This window comes from Macaca mulatta, chromosome 6, assembly GCF_049350105.2.
Source record: "Macaca mulatta isolate MMU2019108-1 chromosome 6, T2T-MMU8v2.0, whole genome shotgun sequence".
Taxonomy (NCBI): domain Eukaryota; kingdom Metazoa; phylum Chordata; class Mammalia; order Primates; family Cercopithecidae; genus Macaca; species Macaca mulatta.
In genome coordinates this window covers 15,849,812-15,874,770 of record NC_133411.1, presented here as the reverse complement: position 1 = coordinate 15,874,770, position 24,959 = coordinate 15,849,812, and the positions used below count along the sequence as shown (strand labels likewise).

At 45.5% G+C, this 24,959-nt stretch overlaps 1 protein-coding gene across 5 annotated transcripts in view; it reads right to left on the bottom strand.

The window, feature by feature from the left end:
- Positions 1–24,959, bottom strand: part of TRIO (trio Rho guanine nucleotide exchange factor) — a 366,542-nt gene that overhangs the window by 66,490 nt on the left and 275,093 nt on the right. For all 5 annotated transcript variants that reach the window (XM_015139750.3, XM_015139749.3, XM_078004622.1 and 2 more), the window contains exon 34: positions 23,312–23,555. In XM_015139750.3, the coding sequence (XP_014995236.3) occupies positions 23,312–23,555 (244 nt within the window). The remainder of the gene's footprint in view (positions 1–23,311; positions 23,556–24,959) is intronic.

The following is a 24,959-nucleotide window of genomic DNA, read 5'->3' as shown; positions in this document are numbered from 1 at the left end:
AATATAGAGAAACAAAAAATGTTACAGCACAATTATGCTCCAGTATTTTAAAAAGCAAATTTAATAATGTCCCTTGAGAAGAATTCTGAAGGAATTAAAATACCGCTAAGATTCAAAAATTCCCTCTACAGAAAGAATGCTATGTCTTTACTATCCATTACTCTTTAGAAAAATTGTTCATTAGAATATTTTGTTCTAAACTTTGGGGATGTTTATGATATCCCGAGGGGTGTGCTCTATTGTTACTCCCACTTTGCAGACAAAGAAAAAGAAGTTCAGAGAAAGAAGGTAATTTACTCAAGATTCAGAGCTAGCTAGTGGCTGAGGCATCAAATCAGACTTTTGATGAGACCAGTTGTTCTTTGCACCGCACAGAAATTACTACATTCAATTAGGAGAGCAGACACATCATCTACTTTAACCCACCCAGTGCAGGAATTCCTAGTGCACAGGGTCCTCGAGGGACTTACCCAGTTTGCACACCTGCAGACAGGGAGGTCACCATCTCTGAGTGGTAAAACAATTAACATAAATATGACAAAAATAACCTAGGGTCAAAGACTTTTTAAAGGTTCTGTGAACAAAAATACAATGAGTATTATTGAAAATGATGTTGAGAACCACACATGCAACATTCACGCAGCCAACACTTACCTCCTAATATTCCATGAACAAATGGGTAAAGTAGCGCCACTTCCCCTTCAGATGCCCAACATATTTTCTGTGCCTCCCTTTTGATCTGACACCCCACCCTCTTTCTTTGGGGGGTCCTTCCATCCCAAAAGACCCTTCTCCACTGAGCTCTTAATAAACTAGAAGTGCCCTGTAAGTCTCAGCAGATCCCCTTGGCTCTCTGCATCTTGCCGCCCACTTCTGAAGCACATACACGGATAACGGCTGGCAAGAAAGTCAAGGCAAACACTGAAAGTGACCCAGGCCACGACCCAAATTCTGGTAGAGAGCATTCCTGCTGGCATGGAGGTGGCACCCTATGAGAGATTCCTTTTTTTTTTGGCTGTATGGTCTGGACAGATGGCTGTCAAAGGTTACTGATACAAAGCTGGCCTCTGGAGCAGGGCAGTGTTCCATGGGCATCTGCAGACCCTTCTCCCCTCATCTTGCCTCTTTCGTATCCTGTTGCCTTTTCCTCAAAGTGAAGCTTACCGACCTCTCAAATAACCTTTACAGGAATCACATCTTCACGTCTTTCCCCCAGTTCTGCGTATAAAGCCAGAATCTGCCACAGACACTCCCTTGAATACAATGGCAATGCTGGGAGCATCCCTCTCCCCAGTTAACTTCGTATTATCTTATCATATGGCTGTAGTTCTCATGGAGAGCCAGAGTCTAAATATGTTAGGACATGTCGTTTTCTCTAGTCTGAAAAACTCCAAACAAAATTAAACCCGAAACAGACATAAAGCCAACTAAAATCATAAGGCAGTCTGTAGCATAGATTACTTTACGCTGTTTACATGCCATTTACAAGAAAAAGGGATAATCAAAAGCAGTCTCCAGATATTAAAAAGGTCTTACAACACACAATGGATGTGCAGTGCTCTGTTCCCAGTTGCTCCTCACATTCCCAGTGGTCCCCCCAACAAACCATCTCCGAGACACAGCCCCCTCCCAAGGTGGTCAGCACGGAACACGTTTCAGGTTCCAAGCACAAAATATTTGTTTTAAAGGACATGTCAATCACTGAGCAGCCACTGGAAAGAAAGCAGGCAGAGAGAAAGCAGCGCCAGCCCGAGCATCTGCAGCGAGCTTGTGTACCTAGGTCGAGGATCCAGTACTTGCAGGTGCCCGGCTGCCCGCCGCCGCAGTAGGCTGAACTGACAGAGGACAGCGAGTCCAGCGTGTCCACGGGCTTCAATCCGTTGGGCATGGTGACAGGAGCCGGCTGGAGGCTAAAGGTGCGGAACCCCTATCCTACCTCTCCCACCACAGCAGCTAGAGCCACCCGCTCGGCAGCAAAAGCAGAGACCAGCTAAACAGACACTCAGACACAGACCGGGACGCGACAGGGACAGGCACACAGACTGGCAGTGTGTAGCTCCGCCGGCGCCAGCCCACGGCCCGGCCCAGCGCGCGCCTCTCCCTCGCTGGCGTCTGAGCGCGCGCGCTGCAGTTGGGTTTCACAAGTGGGAATACCCAGACGCAGTGGATTTCATTCTACCGCACTGACTCTAATTGGAGCTCAAGGAAATTCTTCAGGCACCCTGGAAACCAGATGTCTCTCCCCGCCTGCACTAGCCAGGGCTGCAATTTCCTTACTCAGTGAAATGTGAAGTGACAGTTGCCCTCCCCACGCAGGCCGTTCTGAATGGCTTCCCTGACTCGGGCTTTGTGTACATCTGGAGGGAGGTCCGCCCTGAGACTCACAGACCAAACAGCACCTCCTGATGTGACTTGATAAAAAAAAGAAATGTAATGCAGTCTAATAGCCAACTGGTTACATCACTGTGCTGTAACGCCGCTCCTCACTTATTAAAAACATATCTTCATTCTTCCTCACAGGAAGCAGCCAGAGAGCTGAAAATGTAAATTCTTGCATGTGAACTGTAAGGAGTTTTTAGAAAAGCATATCTTAGAAGTTCTTTCTTGTCTTCCTTGGAAACTGGATCTTTTCCTCAGCCGAGAAACATTCTTACTCTCTCTTTGAAAGTTTCCATATGCTCGCTTCCTTGTCCCACACCACACAATGGCTTCAGAGGGGAACGTTCACTGCGTGGGAACTGCGGGGTCTGACTTCCAGCTTCTGCGGTGTGCGCGCTCCCCTGTTCCTCGCTGCCCTCCACGCTAGACCTGGACGCACTTGCCTTGGTCTGAGGAAGAGTCACCTGGAATATTCTCCACATATCTCAACCTGTAATATGGCTCTGAGCTGCTTACAATGTCTTTGAGGAAGTGTTATTTGTTGAACCTTAAAAAAACATGTACTATCTTGAATTCTTTATATTAATAATTCTTCTCATGTCTGCTTTATCTAACTTGACAGTATAAACAATTTTATTTGTGCTGTTTTATATGGCTTTGCTAAGAAGAATGTTGCTTTTTTTTTTACTTCCTCAGTTAAAAAAAAAAAGTTAAATTTTGGTTTTCTCCCCACCTCCACATTTGTTGCAAAATAAATTTTTAAAATCCTCAAAGGAAAAAGGCTGTGAAAACAGCACAGACTTCTAGTTTCTTTCTGAGTTTAAGACAATGAACTACTATAAAAATCAAGATGCTACATCCAGGACATCCAGAGAAAACTATCTCAGATACCGCAACGGCTCTCTCACAAACTGCTGCAGAGGAGTCTGGCATTTATGGGCCCACGTTAGGCTTCATATTCTTCTTAAAACACCAAAAGCAAAGCGTACGGCTGTTTTTCCCTTTAAATGGTCCCGTGATAGATCCAGATGGTGGGTCTGTGCCAGGACCCAGTGAGAGGCAGAGTTCCACACAGAGCACATTTTATGTAAGAGAAGAAAACTTTATTGCCAAATAAATAACCTCCTCTTTTGTTAGCAAAAAGCACTAAAAATTATGACCTAAAGGAAATCAAGTTAATTGACATTCTAAGGTTTCAGTTACTACAACCGTTATTAAAAAGTTTACTTTGTCCCTTTTCAAAAATAGGGACTGCCAACACGGGCCATTAATTTAAAAACTAAAAAAGAGCTGTCAGGGAATTTAATTACTTTATGTGTAATATAAGTTCTCTATGAAAGAAAAGAGGATTAAGCTTAATAATGAGTAAAATAATTTTGGCTAAAGATGTATGGGAAATTTCCCTAGGGACTGATCACTTCAAATCTCAAATTTGGGCCGGGTGCGGTGGCTCTCGCCTGTAATCCCAAAACACTTTGGGAGGCTAAGGTGGGTGGATCACGAGGTCAGGAGTTCGAGACCAGCCTGACCAACATGGTGAAACCCCGTCTCTACTAAAAATGCAAAAATTAGGGGGGCATGGTGGCAACATGCTTGTAATCCCAGCTGCTCAGGAGGCTGAGGCAGGAGAATCGCTTGAACTCCGGCGGTGGAGGCTGCAGTGAGCTGAGATCGTGCCATTGCACTCTAGCCTAGGTGACAGACTCCACCTCAAAACAAAAACAAAAACAAAACCCTCAAGTTCACATCTGTCAGAGGTGTAGCATCACAGAGATGAGGGAGTGAGGTCTGGGTCCCCTCCTTCCTTCCAATCATGTAGGTGAGAGACTGCGGAGCGTGTGACATAGGACAGGGCATTTTATACAGTAGGTAAAGAGAAATTATCTCAATTAAAGGCAGGCCCCGAAGGGCGACAACCTGAGCCACTAGACAGAAACATGGCACCAGTGGAAATGCGGAGGTGAGTAAATGACCGATGGGAGAGGAGGCGAGGCAAAAGGAAAGGGGGGAAGTCCAAATCACTGGCAAAATCTCCCTGGAAATAAGTTTTGACGCCAAGGCCTATTTCTACCATGGTGGCATGGCCAGGGATCTGGTCTGAGCATCTGAACAGACTCGGTTCAGGAGAAGGCGACACAGGGACTAGCGACCTTAACATTAAGACTGTGGGAAGAAACGCTGGTTCAAAACTGTGGCCGTGAGGGTGGGAAGCAGAAGGAGGTGAACACAGGTGGGTGACTTGGTTAACTGGGAACAAATTATAGAAACAACAATGTGATGTGACCAGAAAGGAAACTGGAAGCTACTGAAAGGCTTGAGAAAGGGGAGAATGAGGTTAAAGCTTTGAGTCTTTAACCTCATTTGATCCGATGAATGAGTCTACCTGCAGTGTGAGAACATTAGCAAGTAAGTAAAGGGAGTCAGGAAATGATGACAGAAGTCTGAATTGTCAATGAACAGGACCTAGAAAAGGAATGAAGCAGTGAGACAGGTTTAGTGCAGATAGAGTTGAATTTTGCAAAGAAAGGAGATGTGAAAATGGAGCGAATAGGGTGGGTCAGAGACAAACGTCACAGGCACTTGGCAGAAGAGAACGTGTGTAACGTAGAAATTTGACGGAGTTTGTAAAGGAAAACAAGAGCTTCTGTTTTTTGGTATTTTTGATAATTTTTGACATTTGAATTTGATGGCTGGACACACAATTTAAAATGTCGCAGAGAGAACAGAAGATCCATCAAGATAGTGCTGCTTTAAGGACACGACGTTTGTCTCTGAGGACCAAAGCCAGAGATGCTGGGAAGAAACAAAAGGGTGATATCTATGTCAAGCAAATTGGGCACTGACTGTTAACATCATGGCCATATTTCACATCCTCCCAAAACAAATCATTACAATCCACCAGGATGATGGGGTTACGGGCTGAACTGTTTATTCCCAAATTCCTATGCTGATGTCCTGGACCTCGGAATGCGACTGTGCTTTGAAGCAGAAATTTAAAGAGGTGACTGAATTAAAATGAGGTCCTTAGGGTGGATCCTCATCCAGTATGCCTGGTGTCCTCACAGGAAGAGGAGATAAGGGCACAGACATGCATGGAAGAAAGGCCCTGTAAGACACAGGGAGAAGATGGCCACGTTCTTGCGTCTGCAAGCCAAGAAGAGAGGCCTCAGGAGAAACTTCCTCTGCTGACACCCTGATCTCTCTCAGTCTCCAGAAAATAAATTTCTGTTGTTTGAACCAGGCAGTGTGTGGTACTTTGTTATGGCTGCCCCAGGCACAGCTCATCAGGGCACGTGTGTGAGGGGTACTATACTCCAAATGGAATATAAACACAGAAACCAATGAACCCAGCTGAACAACAACACCCCGAGGTGGGTGGGGAAGAAAAGAACTAACCTGACTTTGAAAAAGAGCTTTTTGATCGTATACTGTAAAACCAAAGGAAAAAAACCTGTAAGTTTCTCGCAGGAGTATGGGTTAGCAATTCTGAAACTACTATAGTGAGAATGGGTGGAGTCTTAAAGTCATAATTAGTTAAAAATTCAATTTCCAAACAGATGAGGAAAAAAAGAACTTTTAGAATAGGACTGAAGAAATAATTATATTCCAGAGAATGAAATCCAGGTGTCTTACTATCAAAGAAAGAGGTTACAAATGAGGAAAGGAAGAAGGTTAGAATAAAGCCTGTGCTGACAGATTGCAGGCGGACATTTCAGTATGATGTAAACTCATACACACACACACAGGAGCCTAGTGGAGCTGTGAGAAGAGGGCCACCACCCCCTAGAACCCCAGAATGGCAGATCCACCGACACAGCTTGCACCGTGTGCCTGGAAAAGCTGCAGACAATGCCAGTCCGTGAAAGCAACCCGGAGGGAGGCTGTGCCCTGCCAAGCCACAGGGGCAGAGCTGTCCAAGACAGTGGGAACCCACCTCTTATATCAGCATGACCTGGATGTGAGACATGGAGCCAAAGGAGATCATTTTTGAGTTTTAAGATTTGACTGCCCTGCTGTATTTCAGACTTGCATGGAGTCTGTAGCCCCTTTGTTTTGGCCAATTTCTTCCATTTGGAATGGCTGTATTTACCCAATACCTAGATCCCCATTGTATCTAGGAAGTAACTAACCTGCTTTTGATTTTATAGGCTCATAGATGGAAAGGACTTGCCTTGTTTCAGATGAGACTTTCGACTGTGGACTTTTGAGTTATTGCTGAAATAAGACGTTGGGGGACTGTTTGGAGAGTATAATTGCTTTTGAAAGGTGATGACATCAGATTTGGGAGGGGCTGGGGTGGAATGATACAGTTTGGCTGTGTCCCCACCCAAATCTCATCTTGAATTCCCACGTGTTGTGAGAGGGAACTGGTGGGAAGTAACTGAATCATGGGGGCAAGTTTTTCCCGTGCTGTTCTTGTGATAGTGAATAAGTCTCATAAGACCTGACGGTTTTAAAAAGAGGAGTTCCCCTACACAGGCTGTCTCTGGCTTTGCCTGCTGCCATCCATGTAAGATGTGACTTGTTTCTCCTTGCCTTCCATTCAGATTGAGAGGCTCCACAGTCACATGGAACTGTAAGTCCAATAAGCCTCTTTCTTTTATAAATTGCCCAGTCTCAGCAGCATGAAAACAGATGAAAACAAGAAGAGATGGAGATGGGGGCAGGGGAGGATGGAGGAGGAGAAACAGAAAATACAGATGTTTACGCACGCGTGGGTTGGTACACACACGTATCTGCTAAGAGGGCCTCAAATCCAAGCCAACACACAGCAACGAGCATACCTGGCACCCAAACCTTAGTTTCTAAGACCATTCTCCAATAAAAGGGACCAGGAGGGCTTCTTGGAGAAATGGCAGACTCCAGGGCTGTGGCAGGGAAAAGACAAGATGAGCCTGGAACATCCTATGGTGCCAGAAGGTAAAGGAGTGCTCTAAAACAAGATGCGAACGTGTCAGAAGTTCACAGACAGGGTTCCTGAAAGGCACAGCTGGAACAATCTAAGGCGAAAACAATGACAGCACTGGGCGAGGATCCACACAATAAGTATCCAGTACTCCAACCGATATAAATAAAGAATGGAATACATAAAAAATGAGGCAGAGGGACACCTCTTATAGAAGAATTCCAACTGATAAATTCAGAAGGAATGAGGAAAATATGAAATACCATTAGGCAAGCACTACAGTGTTGTAGGCAAGAACTACTGAGGGATGCCAAAATTAGAGGGTAAAGGTAGGATGAGACACAGAGTATTTGCACAGTTCAAAAGTATTTCCCCACAAGGTATTTATTAATTACAAAGAGAAAAACAGTACCTTTACAGTGGGGGAAATGCTGCAGATGCTACGGAGACAGTGAGGTGAAAGGGGGTCCCTGGAAACACTCCAGCCAGCCTGCACATTGGGGTGGAGCCTTGGGAAGTCTGTACCCTTTGCAGCGGGGAGGAGCCCGGCTTTTCCTCTTCCTGTGTGGAACCTGGGATTCCAACTGTGGGTGCTCTCGCAGGGAGTCTGGCCTCGTGGAGGATCTTTGTTTCCCCCTTTTTTTTTCCCTTTTCACCCAATAAAACCCTGCTTTACTCAGCCTTGAAACCATCTGCGAGCCTACATTTTCATGGCCATGGGACGGATGAGGACCCCGTCTTTAGCTGAACTAAGTAAAAGTCCTGAGACGCTACTTTAGCCAGGTGACCAAGGTCCACACACCGGCAGGGAGACATCTCAGGATACCCTATGCCCCTGATGTGATGCGCGGAGAAGGGCACAATAGTGTCAATGCTGTTCTTGCCCAAAATGCATGAGCTAAATTTAAGAGAAAACATTGCTTTATTTACTATTAGATAAACTCAAATTGGGAGGCATCCTATGAAAGGACCAGTATGCCTTAAAATTGTCAAGGTGATGAAGAAGAAAAAAGACTGAGGAGCTACTAGAAGAAAAAAGACTGAGGAGCTACTACAGATTGGAGGAAATTATTAGGTTGGTGCAAAAAGTAATTGTGCCTTTTGTCATCGAAATGGCAAAAACTGCAATTACTTTTGTATCAACCTAAATAAATACAATGTGGATTCTAAATTGGATATTAAGCCAGAAAGAGGACATGAAAGCAAAATCCAAGATAAGGCCCAGAGCTTAGTTAAGAGCATGCCCTGATTTTCATAACTGTATGTGAGATGTTACTATTGGGGGAGCTGGGTACAGGGTGTATAGAAATTCTCTGAACTATTTTTGTCACTTTTCTGTAGGTCCAAAATTATTTCATAATAGTTTTAAAAAATAAAAAAAAACCTGAGTGTTGTGTTATTTAAATGCAAATAGCTAAAGAAACTGAGAGTACGAAAAAGTTACCAGAAAAAAGTAGGTAAAGTCAGAGAAGATCTTTGTGGAAAAAGAAACATATCAGACAAATTAAAGATCTGTGAATAAAGGGTTTATGATTATTGAAAAAAATGTACTGAAGGAACACAAGACAAAACGTATTTTTTCCACATACTTTTGTGGGGCAAAAGCATGAACAAAAATTACAATAGTCAATCTTATTTTCATGAAAACAAAAGTATTTTTACTTAGATTAGTTGAAAAGCAGCTTTTATGGTCATGATCAAAGTTAATGCCCACAAAATTTACTTTTTATGTAGCCTTCTCTTGTAATAATTATTTCTCAACTATTTAAAATTTGGACTTCAATATTCAAGTGTCTGTTATTAATCTGCCCATAAAAAATGAGACAGGTCATTTTTGCCAAAAGGAGTCTAAAACAAAAGCAGTAAAAAGGATCAATAAACAAACGGTGCTTTAAAAATGAAGACTAGAAATACGCTTAAGCCTCAAATTAAGATGAGCCAAAGGACCTGAAGTCTTTTCTGCTGAAATTATGATGCTTTTTGAAGAGTATTAAGCAATTAATATAGAATGAAAAGATCCTCAAAAGCAAAAGACTGGATATACAAAACAACATTAGCTGAATTCTGAGATTAGATCTTGAAGGATGTAGTGATTAGGAATATTATAATTTCCTCTATTAGAAGTGTTTTCTGAGACTTGATTAATACTGATAAAATTTCAGTATTCTACCTTGAAGTCAGTCCTCAAACCCCAATTATTAAAAGCAGCACACAGCTCTGCAGCTGAGGGTGCTCGGCCCCTGAAATGCCATATCATTTTTTTAAAGTAGCAATGCTGGACTGTTTTCCTTTTGCCACCTCCCTGGCCCTCATTTTCTTCCCCGTGCGTTTCCGCTCTGCACAATATGTCCACAGTGCTGGCTTCAAGCACAGCTGCACCACCAGGATGGAGTCTCTCAGGTTCCATGCACAAAGATACTCCTGTTCAGAGGAAGTTTTCTCCGGTTTCTTTACCCCACAGATAATACCTCCTGCTCTGGAGGGAAAGGGATGACGAAACCCCTGCTTCTTAGGGCTCCATTCAGCCCAGGAGTTCCTGCTGCTTTCTAGCACAGTTGCCAATCCACAAAAGCACCTTTATGGAGGCATTCAAACTCTTCATGTAGGTGCCAAGAATTCGATAGGCTCCTTTTCATTGCTTTATTTACTATCTTTTCACAAACTATGTGAGTTTTTCTCTTTCTTTAACAAAACAAACATTCAAATACTCCTTTTTTACATTTCACTTTAACTATGTGACATTCTCGTTTGCACCAGCATTGTGGATTATTTGCAGAACTGCAATACAATGTAGTAACCTCGCAAATCGTGTTTCTCAAAAAAGTAACAAAAACAACAGTGCTCAAAAAATTAAGAGCCATGTAGCTAACCCTTGACTGCCAGTATGTGCTTTTGATGTCCCAATTCTGTTAAACTTCAGAGAATGAGAGACAGGGTGCAAATTCACAGGGTTGATGGCGGTGGGGAGCTGATAGGAAGCTGAATTCTTCAGCTCCGTTAAGGAATAGCGAAGGAGAAAAAGCAGCTGATTTTGATTTAGGGAAGGGCGCAGAATAAGAGTTTTGGGGCAAAAATCTTTTACTCCTGGAAGCAAATTGATAAAGAAAACATGGCTTTTCCTTCGTGATTGCTTTTTCCACTTATTCACTCATACATAACATGCTCATTGTGAGTGAAGTTCTGTAATTAACTAGGGGAGGAGGAAGAGGAGAAATCTGGCCCCCAAAGATTAAAAAAAAGATTTCCATTAAGATGACTTCTCTGGGCAGTGGAATGCATTTGGAATTATTAGATCATAATTCAAACTGGAAAACTGGAACTTGATCCTTTTCATAGAGAGGAACTGTTGGAGGGCCCACAGCCTCTCACGAATGGGCAAAGCCAGAGTGCAGCGAACTTAGGACACAAGGTTCTAGAATCAGCTCTCCCATAAACGATGTCTAGCCTTGGGCAACTGAGTTTGTCTCTATAGGCTCCAGCTTCCTCCCTGCACCAAAGGTTTCTTCCAACTTGCACGGACAGCAGTGGGTACAGTGGCTAAGAACTTGAACTCTGACTGCTGTTTTGAAATTCTCACTTTACATCCCCTGCTGTGTTTGGTTATGTGATTTTTCTGTGCTTCCTTTTCTTACCCTAAAATGGGGATGATAATGGTGTAGTCTACGTTGTCATGAGGGTATCTTGAGGGTGGAACGTAGAGAACAGGGCTGTGGCTGGCAAAGGCAAGTCCTCACCCCGTGCTCTCTGTTACTACTGTTAATTTCTTAAGGCTCCAGTGGCCCCCTTGCTATGGGCTGAAGTGCGTCCCCCTAAAATCCATGTTGAAGTTCAAATCCCCAGTACCTCAGAATGTGACTGTATTTGGAAACAAGGTCTTCTAAGGAGGCGATTAAATTAAAATGAGGCTCTCAGGGTAGGTGCTGATCCAACCTGACCGGTGTTCTTACAGAAAAGGAAATGGGGAGACAGACAGCTATACAGAGAATCGGCAAGAGGGTGGCTATCTGCAAGCCAAGGACAGAGGCCCCAGAGGAAGCCAACCCTACTGACTCCTTCTAGACTTCTGGCTTGCAGAACTGTGAGAGAATAAATGTCTGTTGTTTAATCCCCCAGGCTCTGGGATTTTGCTATGGCAGCCAGCAGATGAAATACACCCTTCTCCCCCTTCTGTTAATAAACTGCTCCCCGATCCAGGACTGAAATGATCTGAATGTTTTTAAGACAGTAGGAAACAAATCTATATCTAAGAACAGAACTTTAATATTCTTCCCTTCTAGCATTCAAATTCTACACACTCACGAAAATGGGTGGGGAAGAGAACAGACGCGACTGAACACACAGGGCTTCATTTCTTGACAGAAATAATAAAGAATTCTAGAGCCGCCGTGCAATGCAGCCAAGGCAAATGAGCCTGTTTACTGTCCTCTCAAATGTTTGAAAGGACCTTCAAATAACAAACACCTTGGGGGCCCTGTCCTACATTTGGCTAGAAAGGTTTCAGGAAGATGATGCCCCCTGAGTAGTCTGCGATGTGGAATGACCAACTGTCTGAAGTCTGAGGTGTTCCAGCCACTGTTGGTCAGACCACAATGAAGCAGGGCAGACCCTGAACACGTCTCAGAAGCCCCAGGAAGCCAGCCCAGCGTGAGCCACGCGGAACCCCAGGAAGGGGCGTGAGGACATTCTCCTGGGAGAGGTGGTCACGGGGGCAAGAGCTCAAAGGGTAGCCTCCTGCCCCCATGTCCTTTTCTGTCCCCTTCAAAACTCTTCCACAGTGTCAGGAAGGAAGGAAGGTAGATTTGGGAGAGCTTTAAAAACTGTCTTACTCAAAATTCAGGCCAGGTGCAGTGGCTCATGCCTGTAATCCCAGCACTTTGGGAGGCCGAGGCAGGCAGATCACCTGAGGTCAGGAGTTCGAGACCTGCCTGACCAACACAGTGAAACTCCGCCTCTATTAAAAATATAAAAATTATTCGGGTGTGGTGGTGGGTGCCTGAGGTCCCAGCTACTCGGGAGGCTGAGGCAGGAGAATCCCTTGAACTCGGGAGGCAGAGGTTGCAGTGAGCCGAGATCACGCCACTGCACTCCAGCCTGGGTGACAGAGCAAGACTCTGTCTCAAAAAATAAATAAAATAAATAAACAAAAAATAAAACAAAACAAAATTCACTGTGAAATGTTTGTGGTAAGAAACTGAATCCTTCAGAAAAAGCGGAGATTATACAGAGACTCCAAGGCCCGTTAGGAGAGCCATCAACAGCCCAGCCTTGTGAATGTATCTCTCGCAACTGCATAGCTTGGATTCATGAAGAACTTTGCAAGGATGGAAGGCATACGGGGCACCACGAAAGTATTTTATACACATACTGAGGGAAGAGAAGTTACTTGCTCTTTGGAAATCACTGCCATTTATTTTTTATGTGGAGAATCTCTAAAATAAAAGTGCAAAAATGTTGATGAAGGATTATTTACATAAATATTTCATCGCACGCTCTGGTAATTCTGTGGGAAAACATCCATCCAAACCTCACCTCCCAGACAGGCCACACAGAGACTCAAGCTTTAATTTATATGAATGTATTTAAAGTGGCAAATTCAAAAAGGACTATTTATTTATTTATTTTGCTATTTGGGTAAAAAATTAAAAGAAAAAAACCACACAAATATCATTACATGCAAAGTTTTACTGTGATTTTTTCCCCCCATAAATGCATTTAACCCACCAATTCTACAAAGTCTATCTTCCAGACACATGGACCAAATGATACTTATGCGAGGGTATCCCCCGCAGCGCTGTTTATAGCAGTGAACAGGCTGGTCCCAGCCCGATGTCCCTGCAGAGTGCATGAGTTAATCACTAAGGCACACACACACATGAAGTACTGCACATTGAAAAAAAAATGAAGCAGGTCTCTAGGTACTGGAATGGGGTCAAGGGATAACAGCCAGGGGCAAAATATGCCACCTCTCGTGTCAGGAAAAGGAGGGAGAAATGCATATCTATTCACTTATTTACACATGCCTAACAAACATTGGAAGCACAAGCTAGAGATGAATAAAAATGGTTATCTGTACCTGGCACGTAGGGTTGTGGGAACAAGACTTCTCAGTTTATATCGCTTCATGTCTTGTTTTTTGAACCATGTAAAACATCTAAACATAACTTGTAAGTCTTAAAAATTTTTCTTTCTCTTATTTAGAAAAAAGTTCTCAATGTGGGTGGGGTGTCTGAAATTGTATGTGAAAGTTTTGTGCCTATGTGCATTTTCTGGAATAGGTACCAGAGCTCCCATAAGATTTGTTCGGGGACACATGACAAAGACTTCCAAGGCCTGCTGCTTCTAAATTAGCCAGAATAATTTAAGGCCTTTTCCCTTCTCTTTGCATTTTCACCTCAGCTATCAGGATCTGTAAAACATTCCGTGTATGGGAAAGTCAGCCCAAGGAGTACAATATAATCACAGAATCTCATCTCACGCTTCTCTGAACACAGAAGGGAACATAAGGCAAGAGCCAAGCCACACTCGGGTCTGTTCAGCACACACTTCTCCGTCAGTGCCTGGCTGCTGTGTTATCAGGTGTCCTCAGAGCCATGAGCTGCTAAACACTATCAGGAAACAAGCTGAGACCGACCCTGCGGAATTATATGATTGTTCCCCTCCAGAACACCATTTATTCATTTTCAAGACACTTAATGAAAAACAGCAAGCTGGACTTTTAAACCATCTCTTACCCAACAAATCATCTCTCTGTAATTTTTCACAGCTTCTGCAAATGCTAACTAGAGTGAACAAATTTAAAAGGGAACCCCATTTGTGTAGTAAGTAGCAAAATCTGATGCCTACGAAATGTCAGAACGGAGGCAGTAAAGGAAGTCCAGCGTCCAGAGAGCGAGAGGCAGGAGAGGACGCAGCGGCCCGGTACCTGTGCGGCCCTTCTTGGCCCATGAGTCACCCCCGCAGGGCCTGTCTCATTTTTCCCAGGAGCTCCTCGATGATTTTACTGCTTTCCCTAAACACTAGGTCATGGCCATTTAAAGCAAGTGTGGGAAGACCGTTTCTCATTGTTTATGACTGTGCTATATATATAATTTTGTGATGATCTAATATGGATAGTGTCAATACCTGCTCGTGGATTTTTCCTGTTTTAATAAACACTTTAATGTAAAGCTGGAACATGAAAATACCTCAATCATAAAGCACTCAACAGAGTAATGGCCCACTTGTGTGGCTCTGTAATTATATGCTACGTACAAAACGCTCCTTAATCACAGGTCTCAGATTGATCTCTCTGTCTTGGCTGCACAGTGCTCAGGAAAGGGACAGCGTCTTTGTTTTAAAATTCTTGGTGTAACTCCATGTTCTTTGGTCTTTCTTCCCACAGGAGTTGACATTAGCAGCTGTTCAAACAGAATACAACTGCTCTTTTCCAAGCTAATTAAAAAAAAATGTATATAGATTTCTCAGTATATGTATTTTTAAGAATGTGTAGGCAGATACGGGTTTGAAATGCCTAGGCATTAGTGTGCTTGGGGTGTGTTTCTGATCACAGTGGCAATGGGGCATGAAGCAAATGTCTAAATATACCTGAATCACGATATATTCGACTAAACTTTTTAATGTCACTAAACTCTTCTTAATACCCTATATTTTTGGAAAACTTACTAGGTCACCGAAATGTTATAAGCAGTTTCAGTCTCATATGACTGGGGAGACTCAGATTCACCTTTGGGGCAGATCATTTCATGACCTGGGAAAGATCACATTAAGGGTGAACAAATTTAAACCAAGTCCTCTGAAAAACACCTGGAGAAATGTAGAGGCCTCAGAAGGACGAGCTCTGTGTTTGGTCGCAGAGGCTTCTGTGAAGGTAGAGAAGAACCTTGGTCTCCGCAAAGCTGGAGTTTTTGGGTGGTGAGGCAACAGGGACTTTCTCGGCTCAGTGTGTGGCTGGCTCTTGTGTTGGTGGCTGTATGTGTCTGTGGCATGAATCCAACTCAAGTCAGAGCAGGCACCAAAAAGCCACCCAGGCCCGGCTTTTGTGGCTCAGCCTGGACTGTCCACGGGTCATTTCAGACTATGTGACTTCCACCAAAGAACTGGCTGACATGGGATACCTCCATCCAGATGTGACTGCCCAGGTGAGAATCCAGGACAAGACCGCAGCCCTGTGGGTAGAGGTGAGGCTCCCCTCCAAGGAGGGCATCCCTCTGTCAACTGCGCTGGGTGGGCCAGTGAAGGGCTTCTCTGTCCTGGCACCTTGGAAAGTGGTTGGAGGGGTAAGGTTTTCTCCGGTAACTGGTTGTATTCTGAGCAGGGAAACGGCACTGGTGTATCCCCCATGCTGGGGTTGGCTGGGAGTGCAAGCAGTGAGGCCTGGGCTGGGAGGCAACAATGGCAACCTGGAGTCTTCTCTTCCATCATCTGCAAACTCTGTGAAAGTCCTGTCACCTTGTCTCATCTGTGCCACGGGGTGTGAAGGGGACATGTGAGCTCAGGGGACAGACCGGCCTCCTCTGATCTGCACAGGGGGAAGGACGGTGGTGGGGCCACTGGCCAACAGGCTAAGCTGTGACCTCCCCAGGCCAGATGTTTAGATGAGGGGCTGCAGACAGGGGCGGGGTGAGGAGGCAGTCCTGGAGGGAGGACAACGGGGGCACACAGGCACTGTCATTTGGGTGTTGATGGAAACACGCCCGGGCTTTGCAGTCACGCTGTGCTTACCCTAGTGTTCACCCGCTAGAATGTGACGCAGACGAAGCTCCCAACCTCCAGGCATCGGGCCTGGCACATTCATTCATTCATTCATTCATTCATTCATTCATTCATTCAAAAAAGTGACAAGTGATTCTGAGGAGTAACCCTGGTAAAAAAGCTGTGAGCATTTCTAGGAACTCTGAGTCATAGTCCCAGCAAATAAACAAATCTATATAAAGTGTATACCTTTAAAGTTACAAAGCAAACAAAAAACTCCCAGAACTCAACAACAGGATTACAAATGAACTGCACTCACTTCCCCACGACCGCCCATGCTGAGAGTCTCCCGCTGAGCAGTTCGGCCATGTTTACAGGGCTCAGTGCAAAGCTCTCCCTGCAACCCTCCACTCCCATCTCCTCTGTTTCTCCCTGGCTCTTGGTGCCGGCCATCTGCGGACACTCGCTGCTTTCTCTACCGAGCCTACTGTTTAAAACACCTGTGTTGTCTGCAGTTCCTCTATCCCATTTTTAAGTTCAACAGTATATCCGCAACCATGATTCCTGTCACAATCTGTTTAAGGTGCTTTCAGTGAGTTCCTGGACAGTTCCTTGTGGGTCTTCAGTGTTCCTTGGAGTTCATCTAGCTGGACTTTTTCAGCTGCCCTGATGGGAGCCTCTGTGTGGAAATAGTTGCTAACTAGACCAAGATTTATTCTGCTCTCTCCTCCCCTCCATGGACTCACTGAATACATTTATTTCTTTTCATGAGGATTTTGTATTTGCATTTGATGAGATGAGATGGGGACTGTTAGGTAGGGGTGAGTGAGTGGGAAAAAAAGCCCCTTTGTTACCTGACGCACAGCTCCAAGAGGGGAAGGTGTATAGGGGTGCATGTGTGTGCATGTGTGTGTTTGTGTGTACATGTGCATGTATGAGACAAAAGGTCTTGTTGGACATGTGAGGAAGCTGGATTTTATTCTCTGACCAATAGAAAGTCACCGAAGAAATTTAAGCAAGAGAGTATGGTAACATTTATGTTTTAGGTAAAACGAAAAAGGGCAAGAAGTGAGGTTGGGCGATCAGGTGGTAAGAGTAATGGTGGAAATGAAAAGAGAACATATTTGAAATATATTATTGAGATAAAGTTAACAAAATTGAGTGGGCAGCCTCAAAAAATTAAAAATAGAATTACCATATGTCTTAGTCCATTCCTGCTGCTATAATAAAATACCTTAAACTGGATAACTTAAAAAACACAGAAATTTATTGCTGACAGTTTTTGAGGCTGGGAAGTCCAAGATCCAGGCACTGGCAGAGTTAGTATTTGAAGAGGGCCTGCTCCTCAAAGATGGTGCCTTCTGTGCCCTCACATGGTGGAAGGACAAAAGGGCTCCTTGGGCCTCTTTTGTAAGGGTAGTAATCCCATTCTCAAGGGCTCTGCCCTCATGACCTAATTGCCACTCAACAGCCCACCTCTTAATACCATCACACTGGGGGTTAGATTTCAACACATGGATTTTGGAAGGACGCAAACATTCAGACAACAGGACCATATGATCCATCAGTTGCATTTCTGGGTATACACCCAGAAGGGCTGAAAGGAGGGGCTTGACGAGATTACTTGTACACCCATGTTCATAGCAGCGTTATTCACAAGAGTCAAAAGGCAGAAGCAACCCGAGTGCCCATCAGCAGATGAATGTTGAACTCAATGTGGCATCTGCATATGAGGGGATGCTATTCAGCCTTAAAATGAAAGGAAGTTCTGACACAGGTCAGAACATGGAATCTTCTACAAGAAATAAACCAGTCCCAAAAGGACAAGACTACATGACTTCTACTCACATGAGGCACCTACAACAGTCAAACTCATGGAGACAGAAAGGAAAGGGGCAGTGCCAGGGGCTGGGAGGAGAGAGTGGAGGGTTTTGTTCAATGGGCACAGAGGTTCAGTTCTGTAAGGTGCATAAAGAGTTCTAGAGGTGAATGGTAATGACGGCTGCACAACAGTGTGAAGGTACTTAATGCCACTGATCTGTAGATTTAAGAATGGTTAAGACAATACATTTTGTTATGTGGAATTTACCAGTTTCTAAAAAATGTGGTGGGCAGTGGAGAGACCCTCATGTGTGTTGGCCATGTTCTTGGGTGAACAAGTGGGGAGATGGTGGGAGAGGGAATCTGAATACTTTAGATTTGAAAAAGTTGCTAAGACAGTCAAGTGGAGAAGTAAACTATTCAAGTGGACAAGAAAACCCTTGGGAGGGAGCGTGGAGAGAAGCAAGGAGAGCTTGGAGAAAAGCAGGGTGGACCCAAAGAAAAGTCAACATTTCGGATAGTTTAGAATGAAAATACGTCTCTTTCTCATTTTTAACTTGAGTTAGAGAAAATGCCCCATTTTATTAATAGCAATCATGTATCACTACACTTATGAAAGACAGTCCCTGCGTCTTCTCTTCACTACTTGCAGCCGGTCTGGTCAAGCCTGAGAGCTGATTCTGCTAGTGCCCACTGGAGTTGTGGTAAACTATGGGGGACTGTTTTTGGCACAGATTTTACCATAGTAAAATGTAGCATCCTGAGTTAAAGCCCCTGGGTTTAGAGGCTCAAGTCACCCACAAGCAAAAGGTTTTATTTCTCATGGTTTTTTTCCCCTTAATTTTCTCATTCACTGCAGATGACTCACACTCTGAACTTCTTCGAAATAAAATGCAGGTACTGAACCATACTTTTTCTCTATCCAAAGGAGAAAAAAACTTTAAAATTGTGAATGACTTTTAGAGTGGTAAAGGCTAATTTTTATAAGTGGGTGTTTTCTTCTAGATATATTGAAAGCACGAACAAAAAGGCCACCTGTCATCACGTTATGGGTTGGTGTAAGGAAACGGTAGTTTTGAATCGGCCTTTGCTTATAAAGCCTTCTAAGAAATCTGAACTCAGAATGTCAGAGCTGGCAAGGCCCTGGGAGGCCACCTGCACCCGCCCTGTCTCAGGCCTCCTGACGGGAAGCCCGCGCCTGCAAGCTCACCACTCACTCCTCCCTTGCCAACAAAAGTCTCTTCTTAAAGCCCACTTCATTTTATTTATGTACTTCTTAGAGATGAGGTCTCACTCTGTTGTCCAGGCTGGAGTGCGGTGATTTGATCATAGCTCACTGTAGCCTCAAACTCCTGCTTAAAGCCTTATTTTAGCAAAAAAACCAATTCCATGGAGGCTGAGAGGGGCCTTCCAGATTCAACTTCGCATGGCAAGGGCTCTGGGCAGCGGCAGTGCAGGACACAGGCCACGGGGTGGTTTTCCAGACGTCTCGAGTGACAAGTGTGACGGAAGGCCCTCCCCAGGCCAGGGTACGAACTCCGGTCCCACCCTCAAAACACTATCGGTCCAAAAGACTCATGCTGGGCACTCCAGAAAGGCATCCGACAGAGAGCGAGAGATGCTCGTTTGCCCAGGTTCGCGACAAGACTATTCTGCTCTTTCCTGGCTATTTTTCCTGCCGATCACGCTGGAGCTAAATCCCCAGGGACCATTGTGCAGGGTGACTCTTGGTTGGGAAGAAAGGGAAAAGGTGAAAAAAGCAGGGCAGCGTAGGGCAAAGAGGATGTTTTGACCTGGTCTCGTTGGAAATATACACATTCTTGATACCTCTGTTTACTTCCTGTGACCAAGACTGTAATAAATAGGTAAGAGTGACACGTTTTACAAGTTGAGACAATGCAAAGGGAAGAGAGCTTGGATTTACTGAGTCATCAACAATGGTGACATGACACCAATTTCAACAGTGAGCCCACATGCTACATATGCTACATGCTTGAGTGGAAGAGAGTGAAGGGAGGTGAGTGGGCCTCAGCCCGGAATGCACTGGAGACTTGCTGGAGGCACAGACACAAGCTCCAGACCTGGGCCCCAGCCCCAGAGCCTCTGAGGTAACGGCAGACAGCATAAACGACCAACAGAAATAAGACTGCTGGAGCACACAAGGGTTTGCTGAACCCTTATTCAATCCTGCTATGCCTAGCATCTGTTTAATTCATGACCAAGATGCTGAGATGGAGGAAGGACGGCCAGAGCAAGAGCAGAAGGAGCCATCAGACACGAAGGCTGGCTGGCCCAAAGGATGCCGGGACATGCGAGCTTGCAAAGCAAGCTTTGTTCACAAAACAGAAGGCATTTTTTAAAGAGACGGGGTCTCGCTATGATACCCAGGCTGGTTTTGAAATGCTGGCCTCAAGTGATCCTCCCACCTCAGCCTCTTGAGTAGCTGTGATGACAGGTGTGTGCCACCACACCTGGCCACAAGATAGCATTTCTCAATGGAATGATGTTCACAGCAGAGTCCTGTTTCAGACACAAAATTATCTCCTTGAAAAACAAATTGTGTAATTAAATTTCTTGTTCATTTAAAATGAGCTGTATTTTTATCCTCTCCCAAATCATTTTAAGGATACATAGCTGATAAAAGAAATCTGGTCTTCATAAATTCCATGAATTCTCAGTGTCCGACAGACTTCCAAGTCTAGCCCAGCTTCAAAACCACCACGTGAACCTGAGCACTGCTCATCATGAGTCCCGGACCCTTGTTGGCTGATCTGAGTAATCAGACTCATTAGCTTACTATTCTCAAGCAAATAGATAGTCATTTGACCTTAAAAGGCATGTTTTTTACATTCGAGGTAAAAATGTAAAAGTTCACTTTGGGAGGCCAAGACGGGCGGATCACGAGGTCAGGAGATCGAGACCATCCTGGCTAACACGGTGAAACCCCGTCTCTACTAAAAAATACAAAAAACTAGCCGGGTGAGGTGGTGGGCGCCTGTAGTCCCAGCTACTCGGGAGGCTGAGGCAGGAGAATGGCGTAAACCCGGGAGGCGGAGCTTGCAGTGAGCCGAGATCGCGCCACTGCACTCCAGCCTGGGTGACAGAGCCAGACTCCGTCTCAAAAAAAAAAAAAAAAAAAAAAAATGTAAAAGTTGGATCAGGGTGTTATGAAAAAATTACTGAGGCACTAAGGCTGAGAAAATGTAGAGAAACTAGAATTGAATGAAGGTGCTCTTTCCTCCTGCCTAGAAGGCCAGAGCAGTAAAAGTCAGAGACATGTAGGAAACTAACTTTAATAGCAAGTGACAAGAGGCAAATCTGTAAAGCCAGTTCCACACTGTCCTTGAGTTCTGAAGCGAGGGTGAGGCAAGGCAGCCTGAACATCTGATACCGGGGGGGGGTCTCACCCAGCTGCCAGAATGACGCACGCCATGGTTTGCAGAGAGGAGCCATGTTTAACTCACTTGCTGCATATCCTTCAAGTCTGAACAGCTCTTATACTGAAAAGAGGCTCAAAAGGAGAGAGTGGATGGGCAAAAGCATGTGGATGGCTGGCATGGACACGTTGGCACATGCCAATGTCTTTCCGGTCATGGGGACAGCACCCCTCTGCACACACAGGGCAGAAGAAGGGGGAGGACTGTGGGGCTGCGCAGAGGCAAGCCTGGGTCTCTGCTTCCCAGGGGGCAGAGGCCTTCTGCTCCTGCAGTTCCTATGTCTTTTGTTGGACTCCACGTCTAAATTCTCATCCCTTATTGCCTGACTTTTTGATGATGGCCTCTGTCTCCTAAGATTCTGGTCAAGCTGCCTAGTTTCCTGGACGTGGACATGGTCAGGACCTCACCCATGCCCTACTGCTTCCTACCGTTGTGGTTGAAGACGCCCTCCATTTCCATGTTACTTCTGACCCACATCTGCTGTCTGTTGCTGTGCAGTTCCTAACACTGCAAGGGAACAAACATTCTTTTTTTTTTTTTTTTTTTTGAGATGGAGTCTTGCTCTGTTGCCCAGGCTGGAGTGCAATGGCACGATCTCTGCTTCCTGCAACCTCTGCCTCCTGGGTCCAAGCGATTCTCCTGCCTCAGCCTCCCGAGTAGCTGGGATTACAGGTGTCTGCCACCACGCCTGGCTAATTTTTTGTATTTTTAATAGAGACAGGGTTTCACCGTGTCGGTCAGGCTGGTCTGAACTTTTGACCTCAAGTAATCCACCCGCCTCAGCTTCCCAAAGTGCTGGGATTACAGGCGTGAGTCACCATGCCTGGCTGGGAACAAACCATCTTATGAGTTTCCTTGCATTACAGGAAATAAATAAATAAATACATAAATAAATAAAAAAGGGAAATAAGAAAACAAATGGATACAGTTCTGAGCCCCTAACCACTGGCTGGCGTAAGTTCCCAGCAGGTCTTGCTCATTAAGAAGCACCTTCTTGGTAAACATAAGGCATTAGAGGGTTTGTGGGGGGCAGAGAGTGACTTTCCAGGTACAAGAATGTCAGAGAGTACCATAGAGGAAAAGCAAAATGGTACAACATAGCAACATTCAAAAACCCAACCTCCACCAGAAGTTTTCCGGACAAAGCCAAGTGTGATGAATGCTTAGTTCTTTCGCCTTGGCTAGCCTGCAACTGCGAACACCAGGAAGTAAGGAACACACCACAGGAGAGGCACGTGCAGAAGAAATCCTTCAGAACAAGTGTTATTTGAGGCAGGCTTAAGTTCACCAGGGCTCCTCTGCAGAACAGACTGATTTCAGGAAAAGTTGTGCTTTATTTTCAACTCAAATTCAAGGACTTATACTGAGGCAACTTTAGAAACACTCTGGCAACAGGCTAAAAGCCAGCATGGCCCAGATCGCTAAACGCAAAGCCTCCACGCGGCGAAGCCCACCGCTGTTCCACATGCATGGGCAGCATCAGCAGACGTGGAAGTGGACACCTTTGGCTTTTGGCCAAAGTCTGAAAATCCTCTGCCTTTCTCTTCAGATTTCTGGAGAAACAACAGCCTAATTCTTCCTGTTTCTTACCGAGGTAACAGTAAACTCACATTTAGGCCCTGAGAAATCCGGAACACGGCTTGGCCTATAATTAATCAGGGGAGCTGATTAGTAGCTGTTTTCTCTTGCAGCTTCATTAGCTCCCTGGAATGACTCACCCTCTGGAGCCAGGGGATGGCCTCCAAGAGGTGTCATGACACACAGAAGAAGGTACAGATGATAAAGGAAGGAAGCAACTGGAATGTTCCGAAATCAGTGTTCTTCTCTAAACTGATGTCGTATCTCACTACACCACCCTGGAAGTGAGGAGATCACTCATTATTTCTGAATCATGGGTGAAATCCTCATTTCCTCTTCAGGTGCTGGTGGACTGGAAATGCCCAGAGAGTCAGTGACCATGTGCTGAAGGCACAGCTGACAAGGAAGCTCATGAACACTGACAGGAGCAGAGGCGCAGAGACAGAAGGCTTCAGGGCCACTTCCAGTAGGCGTCTGCCACCCATGCCCTGACTCCTACCTTTGTGGTTGAAGATGCCCTCCATTTCCATGCTACTTCTGGAGTGGGCGATGCACAGTGAGCCACAGGGGACCAGGCCTTCGGCCGCTGGGGAGCGGTCAGTGGTCCGCACCAGACACCAGTCAGGCTTGTCGTGCGGCCGCTCCAGAACTTCCACGGTCTGGCCCCGTCGGATGGTCAGCTCGTTGCTGTTGCAAGCGGTGAAGTCGTGGATCACCACTGTCAGCTCACAGCCACCGGAGAGCTGAGGGGAGCAGAGGAAGAGAGCACAGGTCAGCCAGTGTGAGCCATGGTGCCTTCAGGCACAGCTGGGAACTCCGTGAGGTGGGTGGAGAGCCTCCCCTGCCCCGGAGTGGGCTGAGTGCTCCGAGGCTGTGTGATCACTGTGCTCCCCAGATGAAAATACGATTTTTCATAAGAGCTTCCAAATTTCTTGAACCTTAGACATTCTATTTCCTTCCTCACAAAGTGGTATTATATATACACTCATCTTTTAACTTACGGCAAACTGAAAGAAACTCTGTTTGAAGGCTATTTGGGGGATTATCATGAAATATGGTGATAAAATGAGATAAAGTTCTGCTCCAAATTTCTGTTCCGACCCAGTGTTGGGTGTCCCATGCTTTGGAGTATGCAGGCTCTTTAAGCATCCCTTGGGTCAGGAAGGACGCAGCCACAAGAAGGGGACTGAACAGGCAATGTGCTACGACCCTGAAACCGAAGCAAAGCATGCCTGCCTGTCTTCAGAATCCTTCCAGCGCCCCCTCCTGCTTGTCCAGGGCCCCCCTTGGTGTGACTCCCGAGGCCCTGTGGTCTGCCCTCAGATTCCTTCTAGGCTCCCCTACTCCAGGCCTCAACATGCAGCAGCCACCACAGGCTCTGCAGACATTGGCTCGTTTCCCAGAGGTCCTGGATTTTCTGGCCTTCGGTTCCTCCAGCCTGACGTTCCTTTCCCTCCTTCTCTCCTTTTACCACGCTCACTCCCACCTATGCCTGCTGAAACTCTTCTGGGCCTTAGAAGCTCATCCATAAACTCTCTAACGACACACACCCCATGGCCTCCGCCGGTAAAACAAGTGCATGGTCTTTTCATGACTGTCTGCTTCAGATGGCCTGAGCCCTGGTGTGTGTTCCCTTAGACTGTAAACTCCGTGGGGACAGGGCTCATGTGCTCATTAACATCCCTCCTACCTAAGAATCTTTTCGTTTTTTTTCTACATAAGAATCCTGAGAGCAGCTCCTGGTCTCTGCACTGTCCCAGGTTCTCTCTGCTGTTTCTCCACTGTCCCCCTGCATGGGCTCTTCAACCACACCCTCAAGCTGACTCCTCCCGCGCTCGCGTCCCAACCGCGGACGGCTTCCGGTCCCTGCTGAGCAACTGGATGCTTCCCTGTCCCCCCAGTGCAGAGTCTAGGACATGACTCATGATGCCCTCCCACTCCCAACTCTCTTTTTCTTCTGGTGTTGCCTTTTGGGTAACAGTATCACCATCAAGTCACTCAAGCTAAACAAACCCCACTCTCCTCCCTCCAAATGCTGTGGAGCAGACGTTGGGCAGCTCTCCGATCACTTCCTTTCTCCGCACTCCCATACCAATCACTTCACTGGATCCCACAGGGGCTCCTAAGCGGCCTCCCTGACGGACTCC